We start from the raw sequence: 25,302 nt of genomic DNA on the forward strand, positions 1-25,302 counted from the left end.
CAGCAAAAAAATACAGAGAGATGTGGCAAAAGTAAAGGCAAACAAATGAGGTAACAGCAAATTTCACTTTTGCCCAGTAACAAGCCTTATTGCATTTAGTTGTAGCTGTTGTCCCTATAGCTGTAGGAAATGTTTCCAGGGTGACCACTCTGTGGGAGTGGGGAAGATGTGGGTGGGGCCACCTGGGGGTCTGTGTGTCTGTATGTGTAGCTATTGTAGTGGCTGTGAGGCTGGTATTGTGGCAGTTAGAAGTACTGGGGGGGGGGGCGATATCATATTCCTCATCATTGCAAATTCCTCTGCAACAGAGTTAGTCAGCTTTTCAATGTTCGTCGTCGACTGGGTCATACTGTCCGTGAACTCCCTGTTGGTTGCTTCCATACGCTCCAGTATTTTTTTAGTTTTAAGTCCTCCTGCGCAAGAGCCAAAAGCTGTCCGTCATGTGGCAATTTCCTTTTAAATTTTTCTAGTCTGTAACTGGACAACCGTGCACCCACGTCTTTCACAGCAAGATTTGACACCAAACATGTTGCTTGTTTTCTGGAGATGTGTCCTGCGCATGCCCACAAGGAGGAGATTCACCCAGATACCTATTTTAATGTGGGCGGAGTTATTTTCAAAAAACGCCTGTTGTGGACACCTATTGTTTTTATGCAAAACCAGTGTTTTCAAAATTATCTGGTCTAGTGTGGACGTAGCCTAAGATACTGGCTTTCTTTTCTTCATTAACATCATTAGCATCACAATATGACTCTATTCTTTCAATATAAGTTGCCCAGTCTTCACTGCCACAATCAAATGCCTTAATGGTTCCAATTAATGCCATCCTTGTTATGTGAATTTAGCCTCGGTCCCTTGTTTTCTTTTTGACTCGTGACTTTTTTTTGCTAGGGTCGTGAGCGTACTCTGGCTAGATGTGTGTGTTGCTCCTTTTTTTAAAAATCTCCCTTCTGGGGCAGGTGGACCCTCAGCCCCTGAGGTCAGCGCCTGCTGGACGCACCGCGGCTCTGACTGTGTCTTTCGATCTCCGGATGTTCCGATTCCAGTTGAATTCCTGCTTCTTTTCAGACTTGCAGCCTCACTCTACCTCAACTGAGTGCTGTTATCAATTAAAGCATGGCGTTCCGATACGACTCGTCATTAATAAAAATTATCATTAATAAAAATGCTGGAGACTGGAGCTACTTTAACAGGGTTCTTTACTAACTAAAATCAAACTGAACACATTTACAGATCAATATGCGCCCAATTGCGCATGCTCAATAATGTTACTACGACATAAAATGGTCCCAGTACAGGGTATGTGAGGCCACACCTGGAGGTACTGCTTGCAGTTCTGTTCTCCTTGCTTGAGTAAGGAAATACTGTCTTTGGAGGCAGTGCAGAAGAGGTTCACCAGGTTGATTCCAGCAATGAGTGAGTTAGACTATGAGGAGAGATTGAGTTGCCTGGGATTGTACTTGATGGAATTCAGAAGAATGAAAGGAGATCTTAGAGAAATATATAAAATTATGAAAGGGATAGGTAAGATAGAGGCAGGAAAGTTGTTTCCACTGATAGATGAGACTAGAACTCAAGATTCAGGGGGATAGATTTAGGATGGAGATGAGGAGGAACTGCTTTTCCCAGGGAGTGGTGAATCTGGAGTTCTCTGCCCAATGAAGCAGTGGAGGCTATGGAGACAAGGTTGTATAGATTTTTGCATAGCAGTGGAATTGAGGGTTATGGGGAAAAGGCAGGTAGGTGGAGATGAGTCCATGGCTAGATCAGCCATGATCTTATTGAATGGCAGAGCAAGCTTGATGGACTCCTACTCCTATTTTTTATGTTCTTATTAGATGTGCTATCGCAGACTTATGTGAAATTTGTACACAAAATAGCGCAAAGATGAAAATTACTATTGAGTTGCAAAATAGTGCAGAAAATGGTAATAATGTGATAGTGTCTGTGGACCATTCAGAAATCTGATGGCAGAGGGGGACAAAGCTGTTCCTCAATGTCTTTTTTTTGCATCTTTGTGAAAAAAGACCCAAAAGCCCTCCAGAAAAGAGACATTCTATCTGGATCAGTTATTTGTATTGATTACAAAAGGCAAGATTTAGCCATCAGATGGAGTGTTGAAAAGCATCTTAGTAAAATGTCTCATTTCAGCAATCTTTTAATGCAAGTCTGTACTTTTAACGTGTTCTCCAATCTTCACAGTTTAATTTTGGTTGTCAGTATGATGCAATGTAGTTCAAAGTAAATTTATTTACAAAGTGCATATACTGTATGTCACCCGAACAGCCATGAGATTAATTTTCTTGTCGACATTCTCAGCAAATCTATAGAATAATAACCAAAATCGAATCAATGAAAGACTGCCAACTGGAGCATTCAACCAGTGAGTGCAGAAGATAACAAACTGTGTAAACACAAAAAGAAAGAAAGAATAATAATAAATATTGATAGTATGAGTCTTGAAAGTGAGTCCATTGGTTGTTGGAACATTTTAATGATGGGGTGAGTGAAGATATCCTTTTGGTTCAAGAGGCTGATAGTTGAGGGTTAGTAACTGTTCTTCAACCTGATAGTGTGAGTCCTGAGGTTCCTGTACTGTCACCTTCTGGTTGACAGCAGTGAGGGGAAAGCACGTCCTGGGTGGTGGGGGTCCCTGCTAAAGAATGTTGCTTTTTTGCGACAGTGTTCCATGTAGATGTGCTCAGTGGTTGGGAGGGGTCTACCTGTGATAGACTGGGCCATATCCACCATTTTATGTAAGATTTCTGTTCAAGAGCATTGGTGTTTCCATAACAGACTGTGATGCTCTCCTGTACACATCTATAGAAGTAGCCAAAGTTTTACATGTCATGCTGAATCATGTTTTCTTCCTAATTGCATGTGCTGGGCCTAGGGCAGGTCCTCCAAAATAAAGGCACAGAGAATTTTAACATTGCTGACCCTCTCCACTTCTGATCTCTCCTGAAGTCAATAATCAGCTCCTTGGTCTTACTGATAATGAGTGAGAGTTTGTTGTGACACTACTCAACCAGATTTTCAATCTCCCTCCTTTATGCTGATTCATCACCACCTTTGAATCGGCCTATGACAGTGGTGTATCAGCGAACTTAAATGTGGCACTGCAGCTGTGCTTCGCCACACAGTCATACATTAAGTGTAAAGCAAGGAGAGCAGGGGACTGAGTACACAGCCCTGTGCATCTGCGCTGATGGAAATCATGGAGGAGATATTGTTGAAGACTTTTCATGGAAAGGATTTCTGGCAAAGTTGGAAACCTCTTCAGTGTATAATGTTGGTGTTCCTGGGACTCTGACACAAGGTGTCAGCTGGATAATGTCAGAATTTTCATGGAGTTTTTTCTCTTTCTCCAGGTAACTATTAGGAAGTTCGAATTTGTATGCACATGTAAAACACAATGAGTGGAAGAGCCCGTTCGCGAGCCCGTGGCAGGGATCGCTTCCCTGAATTAAGTTCACACCCTCTTGCCCCAGTGCCGGTATGTCTTTTTGGTGGTTTGCAACTTAGATAATGTAAACATATTCAGTAAGTATAATCTGCATATCATCTATTGACATTTCATTATTAATAAGAAGCACTTTACAATCTAATGACACTGACAACTACATCCTGATGCGGCTTTTTTCTAAGAATTTCTATACTTGTCTAAAAGTTGAACTGAGCATATTCAATGAGCTCCTGATTTCAAGAAGCAAAGTTAATAAATCCCAATGCCACACATTTAATATCATTGGCATATGTTGTGTAATGTGTTGTTTTGCCTCAGCACATTGCAATGCATAATAAAGCTATACATTACAATCAAAAGTTTGATTAAGAAAGAAAGTTGTAGTGCATCGTCCATTCAGAAATTTGAGGAACGAAAGCTGCTCCTGAAATGTTGCATGTGGGTTTTCAGACTCCTGTACCTCCTTGATGGTAGCAATGAGAAGATGGCATGTCTTAGGTGATGGGGGGGGTCCTTTAATGATGGATGCTGCCTTTCTGAGGCATCAGATTTTGAAGATATTCTGAATGATGGGGAGGCTGGTGTCCATGACAATGATGCAACCAGTTAGAATTCTCTCCATGGTACATCTGTAGAAATTTGAGAGTGTCTTTTGTGTCTTACCAGTTCTCAAATTCCTAATGAAATACTGCATAGAACAAAAGGCTTCAGTAATGTAGTGTTCATGAATGGTGATGTTTTTAGCTTGCACTGATGTGATTTTTGTTTTGAACAGAAATTACTTAAATGTTAGTTACTGTGTGTCAGATTTATTAGGTTATCATTAGTTAAGATGACTATTGAGTTCAAGGGTGGCAGGGTGGAGCTATGTCTAACAAAGGAGGTGTAAGGTGCTCCTTCCCTCCGCTAGCCCGCAGGTCACCCTTGGGCAAGGTGTAGCACCTGCTTAGCTGATCAGGGTCACGTGAAATCATGGGAACAGGTGGTGGATAGTTGTATGAGCACCTGGTGCATAACACATTCTGGTTATGTGGCCACTGTCTCCAGGCAGACAATCTCTGAAGAGTATTGATAATGGCTGGGGTCACCTGTCTTGTAAAGACACTGCCCAGAAGAAGGCAATGGCAAACCACTTTTTGAGGAAAAATTTACCAAGAACAATCATGGTTGTGGTCAAGATGATGATCGCCCACATTGTATGACAGGGATGTAATAATGATGATGACCCTCATAAATATCAGTAAGAGGGAGTTGTGCAGGGATGATACCTGAATGGAAAGATGAAATCTGAAATAATTTGTATAAATGTACAAGCAGAATTAAATTTTTGAAGGGTGATCTGTTTAGGTCTTCATTCAACTTCTTAAATCTTAAAATTAAAGCTAGGCAATTTGGTTTTGAATTTCAAAAATAGCTGTATGAGCCACCAGGACTGGATAATAAACTGCTGAATCTTTGAAATGATGAATTTCCACCTTGCAAATTAGGCACCTTCTGCACTCGTTCCCTCAACTTCAATCAGCGAAGTGAAGCCTGAACTCCTCGGTCGTGGTCGACAGCGAGGGCAGCCTGGAGGACCCGGGTCCAAAGATGGTGAGCATTGATGCTTGTTGTATTATTGGTTCTTGCCATGTAAATATTACAACATCTATATGTAAATTTGTAAGCTTCTGGTAGACAAACAATTCTGAATGTAAAATCAAGCATTCGTTTGTGTGTGTGTGTGTGTGTGAGAGAATGTGTCTAAGATCAGTGCTCAAACCTTGGACTAAATGTTCAATAAATTCAGAGCTGAAAACATTGCTATTAGGTTTAGGACTAGTTAATTCTGACCAGTAGTTTCTGACATTTTTAGCGTACTTTACACGGTCTTTCAGTCTCAACTGCAGCTTCAGTCAAAAGTACAATGCTTCTTCACTAATTTTCTTTTTCTGATAACACTTGTTATTTCTTTAAAGATCATGGAACATATTTCCTGGTAAATCTCCTCTGCATCCTCTCTAAAACTTACGCATCCTTCCTTTAATGAGGTGACAAGAACTGAACACAGTGCTTCAGGAGTGGTCTAACCAGCATTTTATAGAGCTGCACAAATATGTCTCTGGAACTTGGATTGATAAAGGTCCAATTCCACAATACACCTTCTTAACTGCCCTATCAACTTGCATAAGGCAGCTTTGAGGGATCTATGGACATGAACTCCATGATCCCTCTATTCCTCCACACTGCTAAGAATCCTGCTATTAACCCTTTATTCTGCTTTAAAGTTCAGCCTTTCAAAGCAAATCACATCATTTTTTTGGATTGAATCCCATCTGCTGCTTCTCAGCCCAGCTCTGCTTTGTATCAATGTCCTGTTGTTACTTACTACAACCACCAACCTTTGCCATTTGCAAACTTACTACCCCACCTTCCACTTCCTAATCCAAGTCATTTATAAAAGCCACAAAGAGCAGGGGACCCAGAAGAGATATTTATGGAATATCTTATCTAGACAAGAGGAAGGAGGAAGCAAGAATCAGACTGGGCTCTGAAGGTTATAAAGTTGTCATGAAGGAACTTAAGGACTTAGAAGAGCCAGAAGGGGACATCAGAGAGCTTTGGCAAGGAAGATTAAGGAAAATACCAAGGTGTCCTGCATGTATATAAAGGAGGATGATGAGATGTTTCACGTCTTGTCAACCACGTTCCTTCATCCTACCATTCTATCCCTGCCCCAAAAGGACAAACCTATCCAGAATGCCATGTAAGTGCTCCCTAAACAATCCCCACATTTCTGTTGTGCATATCCCTGAGTGCATCTGTTCCCAATTTATGCTCCCAATTTCCTGCTGAATAGATAATACCATCTGCTCTTGTCTGTCTAAAGCTATGAAAAAGGTCAGGGAGTTGTGGTTACTGTCTGAAATGCTCTCCCTGTCACCTGACCTGGATCATTGCCTAGCACCAGATTCGATATGTCCTCTCCTAATCAACCTGTCCACATTTTGTGAAGAATTCTTCTTGGACGCACCTAACAAATTCCGCCCCCTCTAAACCTTCTTGCGTGAAGGAAATGCAAATCAAAATGAGGGAAGTTCAAGTCTCCCATGTGAACTACCCTGTTATTTTTACATCTTTCCAAAATCTGCCTCATGATCTGTGTCATTTTTGCTATTGGTGGTGGTGGGGGGTGTAAGGTGTGATTTCTCCCTTCCATGTTTCTGACTCCATAGACAACCCCTTCACAATGTCCTCCCTTTCTGTAGCTTTATTACAATCCTTGATTAACAATGCCACTACCCCACCTCTTTTACCTCTCTCCGTGTCCCTTTTGAAACTTTTAAACCCTAGGACATCCTGCAGTCATTGTTGGCCTCAAGACTCCAGAGCTTTTGTAGAAAAGCTTGTAGGTGCTCGGATATCATGTACGGGTAAATGTTGATCAAATTCACCTGCCGTGAGAATATATCTTTTTTAAAAAAAGTATTCACCATGTCTAAGGTACAATGTCCTTCTGTAACTGAAAATTTAATGCTGGTAATTGTTTGGAGTATCACCCAATACATTCAAGGTACATAAGACCATAAGGTATAGGAGCAAAATTAGACTATTCTGCCCATTGAGTCTGAGCTGCCATTTCATCATGGCTAATCCATTTTCCTCTCAGCCCCAATCTCCTGCCTTCTCCCTGTAACCTTTCATGCCCTGACTAAACACGAATCTATCAACCTCTGTCTTAAACATGCATGAAGACTTGGCCTCCACAGAAGTCTGTGGCAACGAATTCCACAGATTCACCTATTTCTGGCTAAAGAAATTCGTCTTCATCTCTGTTCTAAAAGGTTGCCCTTTTATTCTGAGGCTGTGCCCTCTGGTCCTAGACTCACTCATGAAAGGAAACATCCTCTCCACATCCACTCTATTGAGGCCTTTCAATATTCAATAAGTTTCAATGAGGTCACCCCTCATTCTTCTGAATTCCAGTGAGTATACACCCAGAGCCATCAAACACTGCTCATACATGTGGCATATCTTTATGGTTGTAAAGTCATGGTATTGCACAGCCCTCATGCTTATAGCCAACTTTTTTTGCCATCTACATTTGCCTGCCTATTGGGAGTGGTTGTCTGAATATCTCTTAAATATGATGATAATATTTTGTTGAAAGGATAAAATTGTTCCACTGTACTCAGTTTGACATCTGACAGTTTCTTTTGATTTCTTGGAAATGTAGTTGAGGTGATATCTGCTGGATTTAAAGAAATGTCTTTAATGGAAAGAGGTGGTCGGCGGCGAGATTTTCACGACCTTGGAGTTAACACTAGAATGGCTATGGAACATGTCAAGGATTCCAAAGCAGGTAAAGACTAATGTGAAACAGTCCAGAGTTTGAAGTTATCTGTAGTGATCACGTACTTTAGTTGAACCTTATATTTTGATTGTTTTTCCTTCAGATTCAAAATCGTCACTGTAGAAATGTTTAATTGCTGTTCTAAATTACACCAAATAAAACTTTTAACTAAAATATATCTTCAATCTTTTATTTCTTTTATTTCCTATTTTTCTCATTTTGCTACAACTCTATTCTTGATCTTAATTTTTTTAAATACCCTGTAAGATAGGGTTCTTCTCCTTTCAGTTTTTGATTCACCTTTATAGTAAGCAATTTTGCTTCTTTGCTGATCCTGTATTACAATGATGGGACCAATGCATTTTACTAATAAATATAAGACCATAAGACATAGGAGCTGAATTAGGCCATCTGGTCCATATGGTCTGCTTCGACATTCCATCATGACTGATTTATTATCCTTCTCAAACCTATTCTCTTGCCTTCTCTCTATAAACCTTTACACCCTGACTAATCAAGAACCCTATCAACCTCCGTTTTAAATCTACTCAATAGCTTGGCCTTTACAGCCATCTGTAGCAATGAATTCCACAGATTAGCCACCCTCTGACTAAAGAAATTTGTTGGATATGTTAGTCACTGTATATTTCGATGTACATGTGATAAATAAATCTGAAGCAGAATCCTATTCTATTCTGAATGGATGTCCCTCTATATTGAGGCTGTTCCCTCATGTCTTAAACTCCCCCACAATTAGAAACGTCCTCTCCAACAGGGTCCCATTCTTGAGATCTATTTGTAATACAAACTACTTGCATATTGAAAAACAGCAAAAACACTGCATAGGAGAGGGTCACAGAAACAGCTGTGGCTGGAGAATGAGCAGCCACCAGCCAGCTCACTGACCCCCATGAGCAGCTCAGCTTAAGACAGCCTTGGCGCAGGCCCATCTATCTAGGCCTTTCAATGTTTGATAGGTTTCATTGAGCTCCCATCTCTTTTTAAAACTCCAGAGAGTACAGACCCAGAGTCAATAAATACTTCTCACACATTAACCCTTTTATCCTTGGAATCATTCTCATAAACCTCCTCGGCACCCCCTCCAATGCCAGCAAATCCTTCCTTCAATATGGGGCTCAAAACTAATCACAGTTGTCTTGACACAGGTACAGATGATGCAGCTTCATATTATAGAAAATCATAAAACAGTGTTTTCCATGAATGCAGGCCCCTCCCCAGTAGCATAGTGATGGTCTGTATCAAGTAGTAAAGGGACATTTACTTTGTTACAGGAATTTCACCAAGGAAGCAAAGTATCTCAGATGTTATAGGGAGAAGGCAGGAGAATGAGGTTGAAAAGGGGTAGGGCGAGGGGAGGGAGCAGGAAGCACCAGAGACATGCTGTAATGTACAATAAACTTCTGGAAATAAATTTTTTGTATCCTCAGGTTTTCTGCAGTCTTCTGTACACACCCTTTCCATTTGCATCCTTTCTCTTAATGTCTGTGCACCAACTCCCTGGCTTGTGAGTGACCTGACTTGTGGAAGTATTCTTACAAGCTCATGAAAATCGTGTTTGATTGTATCCTTTACTGTGCAAAATCAGAGGCACAGATATATAACAGGGTGCCTAAGATCTTTGCACAGTACTGTAGTAATTTTATGTATTGCACTGTACTGCTGATGCAAAAAAAGTCATGTATGTGAGTAATGATAAACCTGATTCTGATATGGGTCTCTATTGTGGACTGAGAGTGGGAAGAGGGCAGGGAGAGGGGAATCATGGTTGGGGAAAGGGACGGGAGAGGAGAGGGAGCAGGAAGCACAGAGGGACATTATGTAATGATCATTAAACCAATTATTTGGAATCAATGACCTTGACTGGTGTCTCAAGGATGGGTGTGTCTTGTGTGTCTGCACCTGCGCCGGGGCTGTCTTAAGCTGAGCTGCTCACAGGGGTCAGTGAGCTGGCTGGTGGCTGCACATTCTCCTGCCACAGCTGTTTCTGTGACCCTCTCCCATGCAGTGTTTTTGCTGTTTTTCAATATGCAAGTAGTTTGTATTACAAATAGATCTCAGGAATAGGACCCTGTTGTAACCAACAGTACTCTTCAACTCTGTTTTCTGTTGTTAAGGTAAAAAAAATCAGTCCTTTATTTGCAGGTGTTACTGGGAGCGTGATACGTCTGATAACAAACTACATTCGTCTAAATTCTCGCCCCCAGTGGGTTCTATATCAATACCATGTGGATTATAACCCTGAGATGGAGTCACGGCGTCTGCGAACTGTACTGTTGTTTATGCATGACAAAATTCTTGGCAGAACTCGTGTTTTTGATGGTACTCTATTATTCCTTCCTAAAAGACTGGAATCAAAAGTAAGTTTGAAGAAGTCTTGTTTAACAAAGAAAATGCCTTAAATGTACAGATGAATGTAGCCTGTTGGTGTGGAATGGATAAAGGTGTTACAGATTGAGGTAGAAGCTTTTGAGCTATCTCATGGATTGATATGAGGCTCTACTTGGAATGTCTAGACTAAGCATTTCAGTGACCAGATTTATCATTGTTCTAAAGGCATTCGAAGCACCTCGCATGTGTCATTTAACTTTGTGCCAGTGGTTCACTTTTCCCCAGCCTTTCTACTAATGCGTTTCTGATTGTAACTTTCAATGGAGCTCTGACGCCAAACACCTTTGTGGCAAGATGAGAGCTAGAAATCATGGGTTAAGGATGAAAGTGAAATGTTTAAGGGGAACATGAAGGGAACTTCTTCACTCAGAGGATGTTGAGTGTATCAAATGAGCTGCCAGTGCAAGTGGTGTATGCGAGCTTGATCTTAATGCTTAAGAAAAGTTTGAATAGGTACATGGATGATAGGGGAATGGAGGGCTAGGTTGATGGGAGGAGGTAGTTTAAATGGTTCAGCATGGACTGGATGGGCTGGAAGGCCTGTTTCTGTGCTGTCATTTTCTGTGACTCTTTGACTATAACTTCAGACCTGTTGGAACCCCACTGGCAACATGAACATATCCTGGTAGCATGTAATGATGGGATTAGGACATTGGTGTGTTATTTAAAATGTGCATATATTGGCTCTTTGTAAGATTAGAAGTAAAAACTCATTGGATTTACATTTGGCTTGAAGACATGATGACAGAGTTGTTAGGTTGCAGAATTTCCTATGTGTATGGCAGGCTTGAGGATTGGCAAAGGAACATTCAGATGAGAATTCTGTCTGAGGTTCCAGGAGCTTGTTTGTTAATGTAGTTAGTGAGTTTACTGGTAATCAAATTGTGCTTTCAATAAAGTTCAAAGCAACTTTATTATCAAAGTACACATATGTTATGACATTGAGATTCTTTATTTGCAAGTATTTACAGGAAAGAAACACAATGGAATTTATGAAAAGTTGTGCATAAATGCTAAATCTGACAATGTGCAAAAGAGGACAAACTAGGCAAATAAAAATAATACTGAGAACACGGTTTGTAAAGAGTTTTTGGATTGAGTCTGTTGATTGCACCAACCTCTAAGTGAAGTTTCCCCTCATATTCTCCTTAAACATTTCACTTTTCACTGTTAGTTCAGAGTAATGGTGATCAATGTTATCCATGCTGACTTAGGAACTTGATGTTGGTAGGCTAACCTACAACCTAATTCTTGAACCTGGTTGTGTGGGACCTCCGATCCTGATGGTACGAGTGAGAAGAGAACTTGCCTGGATGGCTGTCGTCTGTGATGCATGCTGCTTTCTTGTGGCAGTGCTCCATGTAAATGTACACATAGGTGGAGTGGCTTTGCTGGTGGTGGATTGTACTACTTCCACCACCTTCTGTTCCTGGGCATTGGTATTTCCATACCAGGCCATGATGCAACAAAAATAATGAGCAAATAGTTGTATAATATTAATCATGCATAATGTGAAATCAGATGTCAACCGTCACTGTGTTGGCTACAGGTGGGAGACATTTCTCAGGAACACACGCACACCCACATACCCAGCTGCATCTGTGGAGAGGAATAAATAGTCAATGTTTTGGCTGCGGCATCAACTGTTTATTTCCTCCACAGATGTTGCAGAATTCCTCCAGCAGCTTGTGTGTGTTGCTCAAGATCTCCAGCATCTGCAAAATCTCTTGTGTTTAAGACTTTTCTCAGTAAGCTTTTCAACATGTGAACTTTCTTCAGTAGATCATTGGCTTGAGGCTAAGTGTGGGAATATTTGAGTCTTTGAGATCTGCATCTGCTGAGGGCCAGATTAGAGGCATTCAAGTCTGGTGCCAAAAAGGTTACAAGAGGTCCGGGCATGGTCTCCAGAAAGCCAACTCACAGGTGAAGTAGCAATTCCAGACTAAAGTTGAATCAACAAAAGATACTTGACAGCTGTGGCAGGGCTTGAATGCCGTCAAAGATTCAAAGTACATTTATTATGAAAGTATATATGCAGAATACAACTCTGAGATTCATTCTCCTGTAGGCAGTTACAAAACAAAGAATCAGTTCAAGATAACATCAGACACCAACATGAAAAAAGAATAAATTGTGCAAACAGCAAAAAGGGAGTGGACAACACACAGAATATCGAACAACAAACCAGGAGTCCGGTAATATTCCATTTAGTTCAGTTCATCATTAGCCTGCTGCAGGGTAAAGTATTACTTGCTGAAGCGCTCCGGACTGCATCAGTCACCCTGATAAAACAGCAAAAAAAAAGTATCCAGGAATGAATGCGACATGAACTCTCAAAGTCCGCTAAAACGAGTCCACAGGCTCTCTGATCAAACCTTGCAGTGTGGATCTCAAGATTCCTGCACTTTCCTCTAACAGCAGGTAGCGGGAAAGAGAGGAAGCATGGTGCTGAACACCTGCCCATCCTCTTTGCTCATCTTTGTCGACCTCCTTGCTCAACAGTTCAGTCAGAGAATCAACGGAGTTGATCATGGTTTTGTGCCATGTTTCCAGGCTTCCAGGCCGTACTCTCCGCTCCAAACCTCAGTGAACATCCTTGGAGACTGCAAAGTTTCAGTTCGCTCAATTGGTCAAAGAACACACCATCAACGTGTAAATTACATGTCCCAATCGCACACAACTTAGTAGAAGTAATTTCTTGTATAGTAAAATCAAGCAACATATAAGAAAACAGGGCTTCATTCCCAGATAAACTTAATGCCTTTTATGCTCACTGTGACCATTAAAAACCTGGAGGAAACATCACAACTCCCACAGCTCCTGATGATCCTGTGATTTCAGTCTCTGAGGCTGACATGAGAGCATCCTTCAGCGGGGTGAACCCATGAGAAGCATTTGACCCAGATGGGGTACCTGGCCAAGTACTAAAAACTGGCTGGAGTGTTCACCTAGATCTTTAACCTCTTGCTTCGGCTGACTGAAGTACTCACGTGCTTCAAGCAGCCTTCACTTATACAGGTGCCCTAGAAGAATGTGGTAACCTGCCTCAATGACTCATCCAGTAGCACTTACATCCACTGTGATGAAGTGTTTTGAGAGGTTGGTGATGAAACATATCAATTCCTGCTTGAGAAGTGACTTGGATCCACTCCAGTTTGCCTACCGGCACATCAGGTCCATAGCAAATGTCATTTCATTGGCTCTTCACTGAAACCTGGAACATATAGACAACAAAGATACTACCTTAGGATGGTCTTTATCCACTACAGCTCAGCATTCAGTACCATCATCCTCAAGCTAATCAGTAAAATTCAAGACCTTGGCCTTAAAGCCTTCTTGTGCAATTGAATACTGGTAGTCCCTGAGTTATGAAAATCTGACTTACAGACAACTCGTACTTATGAACCGAGGAAGGAGAACGCTGTCCACCATTTTAAGTTGGATCGTGACGTCATCCGCCATTTTGTCATTGCCGTTGACACTGTGTTGAGTGCTTAACTTTGTATTTGGCTTAAACTTTCCTTAGTAAGATTCACCCTGACCATCTGTGCCGGGTTGATATCAAGCTCACAACTTGACCTCGTTAAAAAAAACACTGCCACTTACAGTTTAAATTCCCACACGGAATATTGTGGAGGATCAAATACCCAATCCCAGCACAGCCCCCCACTTGTTCCATTTAACCTGGCTCAGTGTGGTGGTCCTTAGGACCCAGCAGACCTCGGGAGCCAGCAGAGGTCAGGACCTGCTGCCCGCAGTGTTTCTATTCCATTTATGGGAAGTGATGCACTATCAATAACTCTCTGAGATGGGAGGCGAGATATTGGCTTTTATTGACTGGAAGAAAGAACAAGCAGCAATTGACCACCATGCTATATCCTGGAGACTGAGAGGCAGGGCTCAGCCCCAATCGCCTTTATACAGGGGTCTGTGGGAGGAGCCACGGGAGCAGTCAGCGGTGGGGCGTGTCCAGACAGGTATATGTAGTTCACCACAGGAAGCAATCATGATTGAAAATAAAGTGGAAATAATAAAGCGTTTGGAAAGAGGTGAAATGCCATCCGTCATTGGAAAAGCGTTAGGCTACAGTTGATCAACGATCGGAAGAATTTTAAAGGATAACAGATAAAGTGAGAATAATGGAGCATGTGAAAGGCCCTACCCTGGTGAAAGCTACATTTATTACTAAGCAACGCAGTGGTTTAATTATTGGAATACATATGTTTCTTTAGTGTTTTATATGCATAGAAAGGTGAAATAATATATACTAAGACAAACGTTTGACAAACTGACACTAAGTAATGCCAATGTACTGGTTCCGACTTACGTACAAATTTGACTTAAAGACAGACTCAGGAACGTAACTCGTACGTAACCCGGGGACTGTCTGTACCCTATTTTCTCTCTTGCAAACCCGGTCAGTTGGAATTGGCAACAACATCTCTACAATCTCCATCAGCACAGGTACATCACAGGGCTGCATGCTTAGGCCACTGCTTTACTCGACTATTGTTAAGTGCAGCTCCAGTGCCATATTCAAGTTTGCTGCCAATACCACTGTCCTTGGCCAAATCAAAGGTGGTGATGAATCAGCATAGGAGGGAGATTGAAAATCTGGCTGAGTGGTACCTTAACAGCCTCGCTCAATGTCAGCAAGATCAAGGAGTTGATTATTGACTTCAGGAGAAGGAACCAGAGGTCCATGAGCCAGTTCTCATCGGAAGATCAGAGGTGGAGAGGGTCAACAGCTTTAATTCCTCGGTATTATCATTTTGGAGGGCCTGTCCTGGGCCCAGCACATAAAATGCAATTACAGATAAATCACAGGTGCGCCTCTACTTAGGAGTTGTGAAAATTTGGCATGACGTGTAAAACTTTGACAAGCTTTATAGATATGCAGTGGAGAGTACATTGACTGCATCACAGCCTGGTATGGAAACACCAATGCCTTTGAAAAGAAAGTAGTGGATGCGGCCCAGTACAAGCCCTCCCACCATTGAGCGCATCTACACGAAATGTTGTCACAGGAAAGCAGCCTCAATCAATAGGGACCCCGCCATCAACCAGATCATGCTCTCTCCTTGCTGCTGCCATCAGGAGGAGGTACAGGAACCTCAGGACTCAGCACCAGGTTCAGGGACAGTTATCACCCCTCAACCATCCGATTCTTCAACGAAAGGGGATAACTGAACTAAATTCAACACATTCAAACAAGCTGGATGAACTCAGCAGGTTGGGCAGCGTTCGTTGAAATGAGCAGTCAACGTTTCAGACCGAGACCCGACCTGCTGAATTTAACCAACTTGTTTGTACATGTTGATTAGACCACAGCATCAGCAGTGTACCTTTTTTTAACTAAATTCACTTGCCCCATCACTGAACTGCTCCCACAACCTTTGGACTCACTTTCAAGGGTTCTTCATCTCATGTTTTTTTTTCCATAAGACCATAAGATATAGGAACAGAATTAGGCCATCGAGTCTGCTCCACCATTTCATCATGTCTGATCTAATTTTCCTCTGAGCCCCAATCTCCTGCCTTCTCCATGTAGCCCTTGCCCTGACCAATCAAGAATCTATCACCTTAAATATATTTAAAGACTTGGCCTCCACAACTGCCTGTGGCAAAGAATTCCACAGATTCACGACTCCCTGGCTGAAGAAATTCTTCCTCATTTCTAAAAATCATTCCTCAGTTCTAAAAGGATGGGCCTCGATTTTGAGACTGACCCTCTAGATTTTGACTTTCCCAGCATAGGAAATATCCTCTCCCATATTCACTCTATCAAGGCCTTTCACTATTCAATAGGTTTCATTGAGGTCACCCCTCATTCTTCTGAATTCTGGTGAATACAAACACAGAGCCATCAAACACTCTTCATATGACAAGCCATTCAATTGTGGAATTATTTTCGTGAACTTCCTTTAACCCCTCTCCTTTCTAAGGGGCCCAAACTGCTTACAGTATAGAGTTTATAAAGTTTTAACATTACATCCTTGCTTTTATTTTCTAGTCCTCTTCAAATGAATGCTAACATCACATTTGTGTACACCCCACAAATCTCTCAAAGAGGTGGCTGTATAGATTGTGGAGGCATTAGTGATGATATTTCAAGAATCACTAGATTCTGTAATAGTCTGGAAGACTGGAAAATTGCAAATGTCATTCCACTCTTCAAGAAGGAGGAGAGGTAGAAGAAAGGAAATGATAAGCCAGTTAGTCTGACCTCAGTGGTTGGGAAGACGTTGGAGTTGATTATTTAGGCTGAGGTCTTAGGGTACTTGGAGGCACATGATATAATAGGTCGTAGTCAGCACACAAGATTTTCACGCAAGGGAAAATCTTGCTTGGTAAATGTATTGGAATTCTTTGAAGAAGTAACAAGTACGATAGACAAAGGAGAATCGGGTGATGTTGTGTTCTCAAAAAATTATTAATTATTATTATTTTTTGTATTTGCATAGTTTAACTTTAGCGCCCAGTTTAAATGCCCAAGCTGGTGTGGTCTTTCATTGATTCTATTATGGTTATTATACTATTATGGATTTCTTGAGTATTCCACAAGAAAATGAATCTCAGGATTTTATATGGTGACATGTACATACTTTGATAATAAATTTTGAGGTTTTTTTTGGAAAAATATTTACGATTTTTTTCACCTTAAGGTCACTGAACTATTCAGCCAAACACGTGATGGTAAAAATGTCAAGGTAACGATTACCTTGACCAGTGAATTACCCCCAACCTCTCCAACATGCCTTCAGTTTTATAACATTGTGTTCAGGAGGTAAGTGATGGTTAAGATTTATTTATTTTATCTTCTCACACCTTTCCAGGATTGTGCAGATAAATCTGGATGACCCTAATTGTTAAGTCAGTGCTTGTGCGATAAGAGCAAAGGCTGTTGGTATTGCAGAGTTTTTGGATTCTATTAGAGGATTAAGATTATTTAATAATTACACTAAAATTGTTGTTAGCCGCCTTCCTTTTGGGAAAGGTTTCTTTTATAAGTAGGCAGTTTCAAAGGAACTGATGGCCCAGATTGAAAGGCACGTTCAGTTAAAGTGGATGTTTGCCCCATGGAGATGGTAATATTGTAGTGTTCAGAGGTTTGGATCATCATCAAAAGACAATTAAACATATGAGCAGTATTAGCCCTGTCAGCCCTTTGAGTCTTCTCCAACATCTCATCATGGCTGATTTATTAGCCCTCTCAACTCCATTCTTCAACCTTCTCCCATAACCTTGACTAATCAAGAACATATCAACATATTAATTCCTCCCTTTATGGAGTTAATACTTCAAGCGGAAAGAACACATAAACTTCCAGAATCTTTTTCGACAGCGATTTTAATAATATTGCCAAAAAAAATAGAGATCTTTTAAAGCCAACATCATATAGGCCTATTTCTTTGTTGAACACAGACTATAAAATAATAGCAAAGATTTTATCTAATAGATTATCTAAATACTTACCAAAATTAATACATATGGATCAAACAGGATTTATTAAAAACAATCGGCAGATAATGTAACGCGGTTACTTAGCATAATTCATCTGGCACAAAAGAGGGAGGAAATGAGCGTGGCAGTTGCTTTGGATGCAGAAAAAGCATTTGATAGATTGGAATGGGATTTTTTATTTAAGGTATTGGAAAAATATGGATTAGGAATATCTTTTATAAATTGGATTAAAACCTTAAATACTAATCCCAAAGCTAAAGTAGTGACAAACGGCCAAATTTCAACATCATTTCAGTTAACAAGGTCAACCATACAAGGTTGTCCATTATCACCTGCTTTATTTGTATTGGCGATAGAACCATTTGCTGAATTAATTAGAACTGACTCAGATATTACGGGTTTCAGAGTTAATCGGGAGGAATATAGGATTAACCTATTTGCTGATGATGTTCTGATTTATCTAACAAACCCATTGTATTCATTGTGTAAATTATCTTCTAGATTGGAAGAATATGGCAAAATATCAGGGTATAAAATAAATCGGGATAAAAGTGAAATTTTACCCCTTACTAAAGGAGATTATAGTCAATGTTGATTAGTAACTCAATTTAGATGGCCGATAAATGGTATAGAGTATTTAGGTATAAGAGTTGATAATGATATAAAGAATTTATATAAATTAAATTATTTGCCATTATTGAAAAAAATTCAAGAAGATCTTGATAAATGGATGATGTTACCAATAACATTAGTAGGTAGAGTCAATGCTGTAAAAATGAATATATTCCCTAGATTACAGTATTTATTCCAAACGCTACCAATACAACTACAGCAGAAGTTTTTTCAAGAGTTAAATGTGTGAGGAAGTTCCTTTGGAAAGGTAAGATGTCAAGAATATCGTAGGAAAAATTGACATGGATATTTGACCTAGGAGGGTTACAATTACCAAACTTTAAGAGTTACTATAAAGCAAATCAACTGATTTATTGCATCTTTTTTTGATGAAGATAAACCGGCATGGATTAGAGTAGAATTAGATAAAATAGGAGAAAATATACCAGAAGATTTTATATATAAATGGGAATCTAAATGGATACGGGAAAAGAAAGAATCCCTTATATTAAAACATTTGATTGATCTATGGAATAAGACAAATGTTGATGATGAGATAAAGAAATCTTGATTAGCAAAGATACCTCTAATTCAGGATAGACTTATTCCTTTTACAATGGATAACCAACTCTTATATAGCTGGTTTCAGAAAGGGATTAGATATATAGGAGACTGTTTTGAAGGAGATATATAAATGTCATTTGATCAATTAAAGAATAAATATAAAATATCAAAGAACACTCTTTTCTGTTATTTCCAATTAAGGGCTTATTTAAGAGATAAACTGGGTCAAACAATGTTAATGCCAAAACCTAATGAAATAGATACTTTAATTCAAAAAGGAAAAATTTAAAAAAATTACTTGTATGTATAATTTAATTCAAAAACAGACAAACAAGGAATTCATAAGTCAAGACAAAAATGGAAAACTCATTTGAATATTAAAATTGATGAAACAAGTTGGTCAAGATTATGTCTTGACTGTATGACAAATACAACAAATGTCTGACTTAGACTAGTACAATACAATTTTTTATATCAATTATATATTTCACCACAAAAAATAAATAGATTAAACCCAAATTTATCTGATCAGTGTTTTCAATGTAATCAAGAAATTGGTACTTTTTTACACTCTACTTGGTCTTGTTTTAAAATTCAACCTTTTTGGACAAATTTAAGAGTTTTATTGGAACAAATTATTGGAACACAACTTCCACATAACCCAATATTTTTACTAGGTGATATTGAAGGGATAAAACCGAAACCTAAATTGAACAAATATCAGAAAGAATTCATAAAAATTGCATTGGCAGTAGCCAAAAAGGCTATTGCAGTTACTTGGAAATCGGATTTATACTTAAGTATGGATTGTTGGAAGAATGAAATTTTTAGCTGCATTCCACTTGAAAAAATTACTTATAATTTAAGAAATAAATAAGATATTTCTGAAAATTTGGCACCCTTATTTACAAAAGATAAGATTAAATATATAGGTGCTCTGAAGATAAAGTTATTGGTCATCTGGGGAATGAAATAAATAAATATATTAAAGCTACTTTGAATTCCATGGAGCATGTGGGGATCTTCCAATATCCAGGCAGTCTTTCTTTCTTCCTTTTTTCTTTCTTTCTTTTTTTATCTCTTTTTTTAGATAGGGAGAGGGGTTAAGGGGAGGGGGAGGGCTGATATTATTCTATTCAACTCTATGTAACCTATTGAAAATTTAATTAAAAAAATTTAAAAAAAAACATATCAACCTCTACCTTGTGCCTAATGAGTGGGCCTCCACAGCTGCCTGTGCCATCAAGTTCCACAGATTCACCACCATCTGGGTAATTCCTCCTCATTCATCTCTTCTAAATGGACGTCCCTCTATTCTGAGGTTGTGCCCTCTGGTCATAGACTCACCCACGGTAGGAAACACTCTCCACATCCACTCTATCCAAGCCTTTCAGTAATCGATAGGTTTCAATGCAATCCCTCGCTCATTGTTCTAAACTCCAGCAAGTACAGGCCCAGACCCATCAAACCCTCCTCATATCCTACCTTTAATTCCCAGAATAATTCTTGTGAATCTCCTCTGGACCCTCTCCAGTGTTTCTTAAATAGGGGCCCAAAACTGCTCTCAATACTCCCAGTATAGTTTGACCAATGCCTTATAAAGCCTGAGCATTACATCCTTGCTTTTATATTCTAGTGCTCTCAAAATGAATGCTTGCATTGCATTTGCCTTCCTCACCACCACCTCAACCTGGAAGTTAACTTTAAAGGTTCAAAACTCTGCACATGTTAGTTTGAAATGAATCTCAAGGTGTATAATTTATACATATTTTGATAATAAATGTACTTTGATTTGATAGATAACTGCGAAATTTGAAATCAACTGAATAGATAAGGAATTACAATGCTACCATCAATCCTGCTGAATTTGAAACTAAAGACCAGTTTAAAAAAAAAATTAACTGATTCATTAATATCCATGGAAAAAGGAAAACTGCTTATTGCTAAGTGTGGCCTATGGGTGACTCCAGAGTCACTGATATGGTCGACTGTTAAACACCTCACCCTTATAGCTAGACAACAAATATCAGTCTTTCCGGAGATGCCCATGTCCATTGGATGTGTATCTGCTTGCATGGTTTCTCAGTGAGGGTCATACTCCACATTTGGGTGCTGCCTGGATCGGAGAGCATGTCTTATGCAAAAAGACTGAGTGAGCTAGGGCTTTTCTCTTTGGACTGAAGGAGGATGAGAGGTGACATGATAGAGGTGTACAGGATGGTGGGAGACATAGATCGAGTGAACAGACAACACCTTTTTCGCAGGGCAGCAATGGCTAATATGAGGGGGCATAATTTTAAGATGATGATTCTTTTTGAGTCCTTAGCTCCCAGTGGAGCACAGGCCTTTGATGATCTCCCATCTCCATCATCCAAGGTTAATATGATTGGAGTTCATCAATGTTTTTGTATTCCATTGTTTCTGCTGTACAGGGGATTAACCTGTATAACTTCACCAGAGCCCCGTTGGCTGGCCTTACCCTTTCATGGTGGAGATGAAGGGTTGCTCTTTGAAAGGCTTTATGGTGATTGGAGGAAAGTATATGGGGATGTCAGGGAAAATCTGTTTAGGGTGGTATATGTGGAACATGCTGCTGGGTGGTGGTAGATACTGATACATTAGGGACATTTAAGAGACTCTTAGACACATGGATGATAGAAAAGTGGAGGGCTATGTGGGAGGGAAAGGTTAGATTGATCTTAGAATAGGTTAAAAGGTCAGCACAACATCTTGGGCTGGAGTCTACTGTGCTGTAGTGTACAATGTTATCTGGGTTCCTTGTCTGGCTGTTCCAATTGTTCTTAGTTGTTCAGTAGTTCCATTTGATATCAGAGAATATGCAACCTGGAATTCTTAAATCTTCCCGGACATTCACAAAAACAGAAGAGTACCTCAAAGAATGAATGATGTAGAAATGTTCGAACGCCAAAACCCCCTTCTCCACTCTCCCACTCACAAGTAGCAGCAAAGCATCAGCCTTTCCCCTCTCCCACTTACTTCGTCCAAAAAGTCACTACCCACCAAGCAAGCAATAGCAAAGCCTCCAAGAGAGACCATGATCTGCAATACAAAAAAAAGTTCACCTGACCAATTCTACATGCCATAGACTCTCTTTCCCAGTAAAGAGGCAGAGAAGTGTCACACAGCTAGATGTGAGACAAGGAAATCTTAACAACTAGCTGATTTATGGTGTTAAAAGTCTGCCACTAAGATTGACTAAGTTAATTTTCACATTTGTAACACTTGAGATGCAAGTAATTTCCAGCTTTTCTATAATCCCTCAGGATGAAATGTAACTGCAATTGAACTATTGACTATAATTACTTTAGTGGTGAATTACGTCACTCATAACAGAACAAAATGCTGCAGGAACTCACTAAGTTGGGTAGCATCCGTGGAGGGAAATGGACAGAGACAGTCCAGATGAAGGGGCTTGGTCCTTTCTTCTTTCCTTCATTTAGTTATTTTTTTATCTAAAAATTCCAGCATCTGCAGGCTCTTGTCTCCTGACAAGTGAACAAGAGACAGTAGGATGTCATGGTAGCATTGTGGTTAGCGTGATGCTATTACAGCTCAGAGCATCAGAGTTCAAATCCGGTGTCCTCTTTAGGCAAGTTTGTACATTCCTTCTGTGTGCTTGGGTTTGCTCCTTGTTGCTCTGGTTTCCTTCTACGGTCCAAAGACCTACCAGTTAGAACATTAATTGGTCATTATAAATTGTCTGTAATTAGGCAGGTGGTGCAGTTCAAAGAGCCTATTACACGTAGTATCTCTAAATAATGATGGGATTGTGCTTTCAGTAAGTTTGAGGTGGAGAGTGCTTCCTCAGTCTACTTAAAGTCCTTATGCGGTACAAGAAACAGTATTCCTGCTTAAAACCTTAGCTAGGAAAAGGTACCTTTTACAAATGAGCAAATTATCTTATGATATAAGTTGTGTATTATCAATCCCTGTCCCCTGTGGTAGCATTGAGGTGGTCTGAATTAATTTTGTCGCTTTGCTTGCCTCGTTCCAGAGTACTTGCAGCCAGCACTGTTTACGTTCTGTGGTTTGTGAGGTTGACATGCAGAAGACATTTTCAGTATAACTTTAATCATATTAAATGATAGTTATATTAACAGCTCATTTGATTCTCACGTGCTATATTTCTCTTTCAGACTTTTAAAGATAATGTCCTTGCAGCAAATTGGTCGAAATTACTACAATCCTAAGGATCCGATCATGATTCCACAGCACAGGTGTGTAATGTGATGTGTGCAACTTAACACTTCAATCTTACTTGGATTTGCACTTAGAAATCACAACTTTGGGTAGTCTTCAGATACTACAGTGCTAGTGTGTAAATCAATTTTGAGTTTCTATATTCATTTCCACTTCATGTCCAAAACTCAGCAGGTCAGGCAGCATCTATGGAGGGGAATAAAGAGTCAATGTTTCAGACTGAGACCCTTCATCAGGGCTGGAAAGGAAGGGGGAAGTGCCAGAATAAAAAGATGGGGGGAGGGGGAAGGAGCTTAGCTTGAAGGTGATAGGTGACGCTGAATGGTTGGGAAAGGTAAAGGTCTGGAGAGGGGGGAGTCTGATAGGAGAGGAGAGTGGACCAAAGGAGAAAGGGAAGGAGGAGGGGTACCAGGGGGAGGTGATAGGCATGTCAGAAGAGGCTGTTAGAGTAGGGAATGGGGGGGGGGGAATTCATTTACAGTTGTTTTCAATCAAATTGATTGTTTCCTTTGTTTTTACTACTCCACTGTATTCTCCCTCACCTCACCTTACTGAAGTAGGTACCTGAGTAGGAATGCATAATTACAGCATAAACATTTGGAAAAGGAAATGCACAGTGGTGTAAAGGTATTACTGTACCAGTGACCCAAGTTCAATTCGGCTGCTGTCTGTTAGGAGCTTGTATGTTCTTCCCATGACATCTATTAATGTGTAGTGGAGAGTATATTGACTGGCTTCATCAAAGCCTGGTATGGAAACACCAATGTCTTTGAATAGAAAATCCTAAAAGTAGTAGTGGTTGCAATCCAGTCTATCACAGGTAAAGCCCTCCCCACCATTGAGCACATCTACATGAAACCTTTTCACAGGAAAGCAGCATCCATAATCAGGGATCCCCACCACCCAAATTATGCTCTGTTCTTTCTGCTGCCATCAGAAAGAAGGTACAGGAGTGTCAGGACCCATACCAAATTCAGGAACAGTTATTACCCCTCAACCATCAGGCTCTTGAGCCAAAGGGGATAACTTCACTCAACTTCACTTACCCCATCATTGAACGGTTCCCATAACTTATGGACTCACTTTTAAGGACTCTTCATCTCATGTTCTTGATATTTATTGCTTATTTATTTATTATTGTTTCTTTCTGTATTTGTATGGCTTGTTATTTTCTGCAATCTCTGGTTGAACACCCAAGTTGGGTGGTCTTTCATTGATTCTATTATGGTGATTATTCTATAGATTTATTAAGCATGCCCACAAGAAAATGAATCTCAGGGTTATATATAATGACGTATATGTACTTTGATTACCACTTGGGTTTCTGCCAGGTGTTCTGGTTTCCTCCCACATTCCAAAGACATACTAGTTAGTTAGGCTAATGGGGCAGTGTGCCCTCATTGGGCCAGAAGAGCTTATTGCCAACTGTAATGCCATAATAATACTGACAAATTAAGGATTGTTCAATGTACAGTAAGATTTTTAAATATATATTCAAAAATTAATTCCGTATTTTTGTAGACTCTACATTTAATAAAAGATTATAACATCATAGGAAATTTAAAATGAAAGACATGAATACTGCTTTTCTATTTTCTGTAACAGAATCATGGTTTGGCCAGGATACACCACTTCGATTCTGCAGTACGAGAACAGTGTTATGCTCTGTTTAGATGTTAGTCACAAGGTTCTGCGCAGTGAAACTGTACATGATATCATGCATCAGCTATATTCACAGTTTGGTGAGCGTCACTTTCAGGAGGCATGCTGCAAAGAACTGGTTGGAGTCATAGTTCTAACAAGGTAAGGTGCAGATTATGTAGGTGCATGTTATTGGATTTAGTTTCATTCATGAATGAATGGTGATAGAGTTGAAACAAATGTTATGAAAGAGACATTCTGTAATTTATCAACAGATATAATTTTTGGTTCCAAAAAAAAATCCTACAAAAAGTAGTGGATATGGCACAGTCCATCATGTGTAAAGCCCTCCCCACCATTGAGCATATCTGCATGAAATGTTGGCAAGGAAAGCTACATCCATTATCAGAGACCTCCACCATCTAGGACATGTTCTCTTCATGCTGCTGCTATCAGGAAGAAGGTACAGGAGCCTTAAGGACTCAAACCACAAGGTTCAGGAACAGATATTACCCCTCAGCGATCAGGCTCTTGAACCAAAAGACAGTGTGGTAGCATAGTGGTTAGCATAATGCTTTACGGTATCAGAAAT

General features: G+C 40.0%; 1 protein-coding gene across 1 annotated transcript in view; it reads left to right on the forward strand.

Moving 5' to 3' along the window:
- The window catches only part of piwil1 (piwi-like RNA-mediated gene silencing 1), a 121,957-nt gene that overhangs the window by 8,237 nt on the left and 88,418 nt on the right, over positions 1–25,302 (forward strand). The window contains exons 2-8 of the mRNA XM_059943814.1: positions 3,372–3,496; positions 4,954–5,059; positions 7,683–7,808; positions 9,963–10,177; positions 16,874–16,995; positions 23,006–23,086; positions 24,675–24,872. Of these exons, the coding sequence (XP_059799797.1) occupies positions 3,416–3,496; positions 4,954–5,059; positions 7,683–7,808; positions 9,963–10,177; positions 16,874–16,995; positions 23,006–23,086; positions 24,675–24,872 (929 nt within the window). The 5' untranslated portion in view covers positions 3,372–3,415. The remainder of the gene's footprint in view (positions 1–3,371; positions 3,497–4,953; positions 5,060–7,682; positions 7,809–9,962; positions 10,178–16,873; positions 16,996–23,005; positions 23,087–24,674; positions 24,873–25,302) is intronic.

This window comes from Hypanus sabinus, chromosome 18 (genome assembly GCF_030144855.1).
Source record: "Hypanus sabinus isolate sHypSab1 chromosome 18, sHypSab1.hap1, whole genome shotgun sequence".
Taxonomy (NCBI): Eukaryota; Metazoa; Chordata; class Chondrichthyes; order Myliobatiformes; family Dasyatidae; genus Hypanus; species Hypanus sabinus.